Raw genomic sequence first — 10,164 nt, 5'->3', positions numbered from 1 at the left:
TTCATAGAATTCTTCCAAACCTTCTTAACTCTTCTAATGTTCATTTGGTGATATGTACAATAAAGTTAACATTTACGTTCATTTGACCAAGCTCCGCGGGCCGCAACACGACTCCAGGCGGGCCGCATGCGGCCCGCGGGCCTCATGTCGGCCACCCTTGATCTAAACCAAGAAATTTCTGCATGTAATAGTTTTAAAATTAATTTTTCAGGATATAAATTATTTTCAGATCAGAAATTTTTCAAGTAAATTAATTTTATAAATAATTATAATATTCAGAAAACTGTTCAATTCATTTCTTAAGTAAAGATTTTCTTAAGTAGAGATTCAACCTAAAATAATAATATAACAATAAAACAAAGTAAAATAGGAAAATAGTTTAATATATTAATAATAATTATTTAAATTATATTTGTTACTTATTTATTAAATACCTACCCATACAATGTATTGATTTTGAATAATAATTTTGAATATGTTTAATTAAGAATTGTTCGTAAGATAGAATATCACGAAAATAACAACGCTTTTTAAAATATTTGTGGTAATAACAATATTTTAATATTATCCAACCTTAAGAAGTTCGATGTCTAAATAATTGTAGCTCAAGTTTTTAAAAAGATTTTCTTCTTCCTACCTATCCACCATTAAATAAAAAATAATTTATTATACGTTGTGAAATGATTTAATAACTTTTGTAAATTACTATGTTTAATCCAACCAGTTATATCCGATGTTTTTCATCTGTAAAATTTAATCTATGAATTTTTTTGGTAGAAAATCGACTTGCCATTGATCTTTCGCTGATAATTGATACTTTTTAACAGAATCTATATAAATGTCTATTACAGCTTCTATAGGACTGTGTAATGTTTTAGTTACTAAAATGAAATGAAAGTAAAAAATTATAAAGTATAAGAATTTAAAACTCAAATTCTACAGTAGCAATAATAATAATATTAAAATAGTGTCTTTCTTCAAATTAAATTCAAACTGTCTGATCAAACAAACTCATTAATCTGTGAATTACTATGTGGTTTAACTGATAAACTCTAATTAAAGATATTAAATTTATAAAATGAAACTCTGATTATACACATCTTCGTTTTTTTTTTTAATTATGAACTCATATAATAATTAAAATCGAGGTGAAATATCAATAAACTTTAAGAAGAAATTTTACAACGATAAGGTAATTTATTTTAAAAATAACTTATTTCATAANGTTGTTGTTGTCGGAACAGTCGTTGTTGTCGTCGGAACAGTCGTTGTTGTTGTCGAAGCGATCGTTGTTGTTGTCGGAACAGTCGTCGTTGTAGTTGGAGCGGTCGTTGTTGTCGTCGGAACAGTTGTTGTCGTCGGAACAGTCGTTGTTGTTGTCGGAACAGTTGTTGTCGTCGGAACAGTTGTTGTCGTCGGAACAGTTGTTGTCGTCGGAGGGGTCGTTGTTGTAGTTGGAGCGGTCGTTGTTGTCGTCGGAACAGTTGTTGTCGTCGGAGGGGTCGTTGTTGTAGTTGGAGCGGTCGTTGTAGTTGTTGTCGTCGTCGTTTCTGCAATGGTCGCTGTCGTTGGAATAGTTGAAATAGTCGTTGCAACAGTGGTAGTAGTTGTTGGAATTGGAATTATCATAGGTCTTCGAGTGGTAGTCGTAGTAGTGGTTGTTGAAGTTGGTATAGGTGTTTGAGTAGTAGTAGTACGTGGTCGTCCCTTTCCTTGTCTTTCTCCAATAATATGATTAGATCTTTCCAATAGTAAACACTTGTCTATTTTCCAATTATACTGAAAAACAAATTTATTTCGATAGTATCGAATTTAGCATTTTACCTTTTTTTTCTCTTGTTTTTATATCTTGATCTGCGATTTCAAAAAACAAAATACACGAGTATAAAAATTAATGTTGATGCTAAATATATTTATATCATAATTCTTATGTGTAGAGCAATCAAAATTGAAAGAAATAATCNTCGCCTCTGTTATGGTCGTAGTAGCAATAATCGTAGTTGGAGTTGTCGTCGGGGTAGTAGTTGTTGTTGTCGTAGGAGCGGTCGTCGTTGTTGTCGTCGGAACAGTCGTTGTTGTCGTTGGAGGGGTCGTTGTTGTAGTTGGAGCGGTCGTAGTTGTGGTCGGAACAGTTGTTGTTGTAGTTGGAGCGGTCGTTGTTGTCGTTGTCGTCGGAGGGTTCGTTATTGTAGTTGAAGCGGTCGTACTTGTCGCCGGAACAGTTGTTGTTGTCGTTGGAGGAGTCGTTGTTGTAGTTGGAGCGATCGTTGTTGTTGTTGTCGTCGTCGTTTCTGGAATGGTCGTTGCAACAGTGGTAGTGGTTGTTGGAATTGGAATTATTATAGGTCTTTGAGTGGTAGTAGTTGTTGGAATTGGAATTATTATAGGTCTTTGAGTGGTAGTAGAAGGTGGTCGTATTATCTGTCTTTCTCCAATAATTTGATTAGATCTTTCCAATAGTAAACACTTGTCTATTTTCCAATTATACTGAAAAACAAATTTATTTCGATAGTTTCGAATTTAGCATTTTACCTCTTTTTTCTCTTATTTTTATATCTTGATCTGCGATTTCAAGGAACGAAATACACGAGTATAAAAATTAATGTTGATGCTAAATATATTGATATCATAATTCTTATGTGTAGAGCAATCAAAATTGAAAGAAATAATCTGTAATATCAAGCTACTCTCAGTAAACACACTCTTAACATATCTGAACGGGTTTGTTCAAATATAAATTCTAAATATAACTGAAGTATTCAAAATATAAAAACATTCTTATATAAAAAATAAAGAAGACATTAAACTATCTGAAAAAGTTCGGAACAATTGGAAAATTTCTGGAACGATCGCTCTATCTGGCCAAAACAGAGAAGAATGGACAGCAGGTATCATGGTTATCACCCAGTATTAAGAAGTACAAAAATTATTTTAACTCTTTGTGCCCCGTGAGCACGAAGAGGACCCTTTATCCATATCTATCGTGGGTTTGTTCAGACTAAAAAGGAAGCGGTCGAAAGCTAACAATGAGCCCTGGGAAATCTGCCTTGGTTGCTGTCCGTGTTGATTCACTAATATGGTAACAGAGTTGGGCATTAGTTGACTAAATTTTCAATCATGACTAAAATAAACTGAGTAATTAGTCTTATTTCGTTCGTCTATTATCTATCTGTCTGTCTGCAGACGGCCAACGGATGACAGTGGAAACATACAGGTCTTCAATTTGAAAACTGCAGCCCAATATAACTTACGTATAATTAACATGCTAACTGTTATAGATAATTTCTATAAATTATAGTTAAACCTGTCTATAACGGAACCTGTATATAGCGGAAACTGTCTACTTCGGAAGACGGATTTTCACTAGACAGATTTGACTGTATATTGAAAAGTGAGCAAATGAAGTCAAATTAGGAACAATCCATTTTGCAAAAATAGAAACAACGTATATTAACCCTTTTTAAACCATTATGAAGTGGTGTAATTTGTATTTAAATTTGTTAATTATAATTTAACAGTCGTATACATGAGATATACGACACTTAAATCTCTGCATATAAGTGTGTTGTTTTGGGTGCTCTACTAAATATAGTTAGTTTTATATTTCATGTTAACGTTTTTGAAATGTTCTGTGCTAAGATCACACAACAAGATAAAACAAAATGACATGAAACTTCAGGAAAAATAAATAGTTATAATCTTTTCAAATTGGGGTGGAGACATATTCCTGCTTTAAGTTTAATTAAGGTAAACAAGATTATCAAAGCATGACACATTTTATAATGCCAACGGGAGCATACTAAGTAGGTCATGTTCCGTAGTAGTATAGTTTGATTGATGAAATAAAGATAAAGGCAACGCCACACATGGGCGTTCTGCAAATAGAAATACACCCGTGTCTACTTATATTAACCTGCTTATAATGAATTCTCGGCATTAACGAATCAATTTTAAAAATACAAATGAATCACCCATAAGAGCAACGTTATTTTTCGAGCTACAACGAAACCGTACATAAAGAACAATATTTGGATTTAAAAAAATACTTCTNCTTCTAATGTGGCTTTATGTTGCCGATCTTGCCCCGCTAGTCATGATTTCGAAACATTAAGTACAACCCTGAGAACAGAATGCCAAGCCATGATCTGGCCACGTGAATAAGTTAAAGGTACATCCTTCTAACAGGAAAAGTAACTTTCGTTATCATGAAATTATAACAAAACATACTAATTCTATATAAATGAAGCAAAATATTATATGGAATTGAACGAAAATGAAAATTTGCTTATTAATTCAACTACGCTTGTTGGAGAACAATAAAAACACTACACTCAACAAGCTACCAATAAAACTCAACTGCCTAACCTATAACCAAAGTGTTCTTTTAATTTGTTTTTGAAAAAAAGCGCTTGGCAAACTTGCCCCGCATGCCGAATTTGCCCCGGTCTCCCCTAAATTCTAAATATAACTGAAATATTCAAAATATATAAACATGCTTATATAAAGAATAAAGAAGACATTAAACTATCTGAAAAAGATGGGAACAATTGGAAAATTTCTAGAACGATCGCTCTATCTGGGCCAAAACAGAGAAGAATGGACAGCAGGTGTCATGGTTATCACCCAGTTTTAAGTAGTACAAAAATTATTTTAACTCTTTGTGCCCCGTGAGCGCGAAGAGGACCCTTTATTCATATCTATCGTAGGTTTGTTCAGACTAAAAAGGAAGCGGTCGAAAGCTGAACAATGAGCCCTGGTAAATCTGCTTGGTTGCTACTCGTCCTGATTTCCTATTACGGTAACAGTATTCGGCATTAGTCGACTAAATTTTCAATCATGATTGAAATTAACTGACTAAATTAGTCTTATTTCGTCCGTCCATTATCTATCTGTCTGTCAATTTGCATGTCTGCAGACAGCTAAGGGATGACAGTGGAAACATACATGTCTTCAATTTAAAAACTGCAGCCCAATATAACCTACGTATAATTAACATGCTAACTGTTATAGATAATTTCTATAAATTACAGTTAAACCTGTCTACAACGGAACCTGTATATAGCGGAAACTGTCTACTTTGGAAGACGTTATATGATCTGTTCAAATTGGGGTGAAGACATATTCCTGCTTTAAGTTTAATTAAGGTAAACAAGATTATTAAAGCATGACACATTATATAATGCCAACGGGAGCATACAAAGTAGGTCAGGTTCGGTAGTAGTAGGGTTTGATTGATGGAATAAAGATAAAGACAACGCCACACATGGGCGTTCTGCAAATGAAAATACACCCGTGTCTACTTATATTAACCTGCTTATAATGAATTCTCGGCTTTAACGAACCAATTTTAAAAATACAAATGAAACACCCATAAGAGCCACGTTATTTTTTCGGGCTACAACGAACCCGTATATAAAGAACAGTATTTGGATTTAAAAAATTTTAATAATAAAAAAATTTATATATTTACAATTAATAATGATAAATATATCCAGTAGATCCCCGTCTTACGACCTAATTAATTTTTGCATAATTGTCGTTATGCAAATCGTCCCTTATTCTATAAGTTTAATGTTATAAACAGAAGTTACGTTCCTGGAAACAAATTTTACTTACGTAATTTAAATATTGTTTTCTAACAAAAACGTATAGATGTTAAATATACCATTTTACATGCTCAAAATATTAAATAACATCAGACATAAAAAGGAAGCATAAAGAAAAACTCGGTCGTAAAGTAGGGGTCTACTGTATTTAATAGTAATGAATATAAAAATGTATGAGTTTTATTACGTGAATTTCGAACGTTATTAAAAATTCTATAGATAAATTATTTATTTATATATAATTTATATAAAATAAAAGTAACTTACTGTATTTATACTTTTCAATGTGGAGATGAATGATTCAATCTTTGTTAGTAAACTGTTATCATTATTATTCTCTATTTCATTAAGAATTTGATTCCATATAATACCACTGAGAAATAAATTTCCTACTTGTGGTTCCTCATGTCGATATACACACAGACATATTCCTTTTTAAAAATATAAAATTTTCATTTAAAACGACACTTTAACAATGAAAATATCGAAAGTTTTTTTTTAAAATTTATATCAAAACAATTTATAACACCAATCATTCTAAATAGAACATAAAAGTATTGTTTGGTTTTGATTTGAATTAAATATAATCAGTGGTCAAACAATTATATTTACTTTGAAAAACAAAGAAAAAGGAAAGTTGGATTGATAGAATAATGGCAACTAATCTGTGGTAGTTGGATGCCTGCAAAAAGGACCTTTTTTAGGTGTAATGCATGCAAAAATACCCTGTGAAACTCCAGTGTTTAACCATTTCGTGAGCCGCGAACCTACGACTGCTTATTAGTGTTCAGTGGTTTTATTTACTAGCCCACTGTTAGTTGTGAATATAAGAAAATAAAGGAAAATAGTAAATTTGGGACAATTAATAAAGAATAAACTTGAAAAATAAGGGAAAAAAAGGAAAAATAAATTTAAATTAATTTTATATTATTTTGTGTTTAGGTTGATGAGAATAATGAAAAACACAGCACGAATGATCTGCTTTTCGGGAGAATTTCTATAGAGAATTGCTCCTTTTGGATGTTAGACGGGTGAAGAAAATCCATAAAACTGCACCAACTAGTAGTTTTATCCAGTAGCTCAGAAAATAAATTTAAAGCAGTAAGATACATTTAGTAATTTTTGTTTTATTTATATAGTAATGTAGGAAAAAAAGTAATTTAAAAAAACAACCTTAAACTGNAAATCGACACTTTAACAATGAAAATATCGAAAGTTTTTTTTTAAATTTATATTAAAACAATTTATAACACCGATCAGTGTAATTAAAACATAAAAATATTGTTTGGTTTTGATTTGAATTAAATATAATCAGTGGTCAAACAATTATATTTACTTTGAAAAACAAGGAAAAAGGAAAGTTGGATTGATAGAATAATGGAAACTCATGGATAGGTTAATGGCAACTCATCTGTGATAGTTGGATGCCTGCAAAGAGGACCTTCTTTAGGTGTACTACATGCAAAAATACCCTGTTTTTTGCATTTATGTTAACGTTTGGTGAAACTCCAGTGTTTGATCACTTCGTGAGGCGCGAACCTGCGACAGCTTATTAGTGTTCAGTGGTTTTATTCACTCGCCCACTATTAGTTGTGAATATAAGAAAATAAAGAGAAATAGTAAATTTGGGACAACTAATATAGAATAAACTTCAAAAATAAGTGGGGGGAAAGGGAAGATAAACCAAACCTGAATTATTTTTATATTATTTTGTGTTTAGGTTGATGAGAACAATGAAAACACAGCACGAATGATCTGCTTTCCGGGAGAACTTTCTATAGAAAACTGCTCCTTTTGAATGTTAGACGGGTGAAGAAAATCCATAAAACTGCACCAACTAGTAGTTTTATCTAGTAGCTTAGAAAGTAAATTTAAAACAGTAAGATACATTGCGTAATTTTTGTTTAATTTATATAGTAAGGTAGGAAAAAAGTAATTTAAAAAACAACCTTAAACTGATAATTTTTTCAGAATTTTAATTATAACCAAATAAATTCTAGCCAATTTGAATAAATTTTAACGTTTATTAAATAAATTTTTACACATATTTTTTAAAAATTCTATTGAAAACATCTAAAGAAAATAACTGCTTGAGATCAAAATTATAGACGTAATAAGTACAGAAATAAAATATAAATAATTTAATTTTAAAAATTAACTTATAATAATTAAATCAAAACTTATTTAATGCAATTCTGTGAAAGTATAATACTTTTATAAAACTAGACTTAAAATAATGAGCAATATTTTTTTTTCGGGTTTATTAATTGTAATTTTTACGCCTTATGAATACTAAGAGGGCCTTTTTTCAAGTACCTCAGTTCCTCCAACCTTGTTTTATGCCTTCACCGAACCCACGATAGACTTGTGAGATCGGTCGATGGTTTACAGACGGAACCCTCGAATAATGAGTGAAAAAAATAGTCTTACCAATAAAGAAAACTTGGAGAAGTAACTTCATTTTTTTCTTTTAGTGTTTACGAAATAAAAATNAGTACAAAAATTATTTTAACTCTTTGTGCCCCGTGAGCGCGAAGAGGACCCTTTATTCATATCTATCGTAGGTTTGTTCAGACTAAAAAGGAAGCGGTCGAAAGCTGAACAATGAGCCCTGGTAAATCTGCTTGGTTGCTACTCGTCCTGATTTCCTATTACGGTAACAGTATTCGGCATTAGTCGACTAAATTTTCAATCATGATTGAAATTAACTGACTAAATTAGTCTTATTTCGTCCGTCCATTATCTATCTGTCTGTCAATTTGCATGTCTGCAGACAGCTAAGGGATGACAGTGGAAACATACATGTCTTCAATTTAAAAACTGCAGCCCAATATAACCTACGTATAATTAACATGCTAACTGTTATAGATAATTTCTATAAATTACAGTTAAACCTGTCTACAACGGAACCTGTATATAGCGGAAACTGTCTACTTTGGAAGACGTTATATGATCTGTTCAAATTGGGGTGAAGACATATTCCTGCTTTAAGTTTAATTAAGGTAAACAAGATTATTAAAGCATGACACATTATATAATGCCAACGGGAGCATACAAAGTAGGTCAGGTTCGGTAGTAGTAGGGTTTGATTGATGGAATAAAGATAAAGACAACGCCACACATGGGCGTTCTGCAAATGAAAATACACCCGTGTCTACTTATATTAACCTGCTTATAATGAATTCTCGGCTTTAACGAACCAATTTTAAAAATACAAATGAAACACCCATAAGAGCCACGTTATTTTTTCGGGCTACAACGAACCCGTATATAAAGAACAGTATTTGGATTTAAAAAATTTTAATAATAAAAAAATTTATATATTTACAATTAATAATGATAAATATATCCAGTAGATCCCCGTCTTACGACCTAATTAATTTTTGCATAATTGTCGTTATGCAAATCGTCCCTTATTCTATAAGTTTAATGTTATAAACAGAAGTTACGTTCCTGGAAACAAATTTTACTTACGTAATTTAAATATTGTTCTCTAACAAATACACATAGATGTTAAATATACCATTTTACATGCTCAAAATATTAAATAACATCAGACATAAAAAGGAAGCATAAAGAAAAACTCGGTCGTAAAGTAGGGGTCTACTGTATTTAATAGTAATGAATATAAAAATGTATGAGTTTTATTACGTGAATTTCGAACGTTATTAAAAATTCTATAGATAAATTATTTATTTATATATAATTTATATAAAATAAAAGTAACTTACTGTATTTATACTTTTCAATGTGGAGATGAATGATTCAATCTTTGTTAGTAAACTGTTATCATTATTATTCTCTATTTCATTAAGAATTTGATTCCATATAATACCACTGAGAAATAAATTTCCTACTTGTGGTTCCTCATGTCGATATACACACAGACATATTCCTTTTTAAAAATATAAAATTTTCATTTAAAACGACACTTTAACAATGAAAATATCGAAAGTTTTTTTTTAAAATTTATATCAAAACAATTTATAACACCAATCATTCTAAATAGAACATAAAAGTATTGTTTGGTTTTGATTTGAATTAAATATAATCAGTGGTCAAACAATTATATTTACTTTGAAAAACAAAGAAAAAGGAAAGTTGGATTGATAGAATAATGGCAACTAATCTGTGGTAGTTGGATGCCTGCAAAAAGGACCTTTTTTAGGTGTAATGCATGCAAAAATACCCTGTGAAACTCCAGTGTTTAACCATTTCGTGAGCCGCGAACCTACGACTGCTTATTAGTGTTCAGTGGTTTTATTTACTAGCCCACTGTTAGTTGTGAATATAAGAAAATAAAGGAAAATAGTAAATTTGGGACAATTAATAAAGAATAAACTTGAAAAATAAGGGAAAAAAAGGAAAAATAAATTTAAATTAATTTTATATTATTTTGTGTTTAGGTTGATGAGAATAATGAAAAACACAGCACGAATGATCTGCTTTTCGGGAGAATTTCTATAGAGAATTGCTCCTTTTGGATGTTAGACGGGTGAAGAAAATCCATAAAACTGCACCAACTAGTAGTTTTATCCAGTAGCTCAGAAAATAAATT

The 10,164-nt window shown here is 31.1% G+C and overlaps 1 protein-coding gene across 1 annotated transcript in view; it reads right to left on the bottom strand.

Annotated features, from left to right (window-relative positions):
• The window catches only part of LOC111638472 (integumentary mucin C.1-like), a 12,702-nt gene extending 6,560 nt beyond the window's left edge, over positions 1-6,142 (bottom strand). Inside the window, exons 1-5 of the mRNA XM_023384196.1 lie at positions 6,136-6,142; positions 5,874-6,037; positions 2,019-2,487; positions 1,264-1,553; positions 1,031-1,052 (exon numbers count right to left, since the gene is read on the bottom strand). Of these exons, the coding sequence (XP_023239964.1) occupies positions 1,031-1,052; positions 1,264-1,553; positions 2,019-2,487; positions 5,874-6,037; positions 6,136-6,142 (952 nt within the window). The remainder of the gene's footprint in view (positions 1-1,030; positions 1,053-1,263; positions 1,554-2,018; positions 2,488-5,873; positions 6,038-6,135) is intronic.
• Between the last annotated feature and the right edge of the window lie 4,022 nt (positions 6,143-10,164).

This window comes from Centruroides sculpturatus, unplaced genomic scaffold (genome assembly GCF_000671375.1).
Source record: "Centruroides sculpturatus isolate CEXI.00-Female unplaced genomic scaffold, Cexi_2.0 scaffold1140, whole genome shotgun sequence".
NCBI lineage: Eukaryota > Metazoa > Arthropoda > Arachnida > Scorpiones > Buthidae > Centruroides > Centruroides sculpturatus.
Note: the sequence above shows the minus strand (reverse complement) of the source record. Positions and strands in the feature narration are given on the sequence as shown.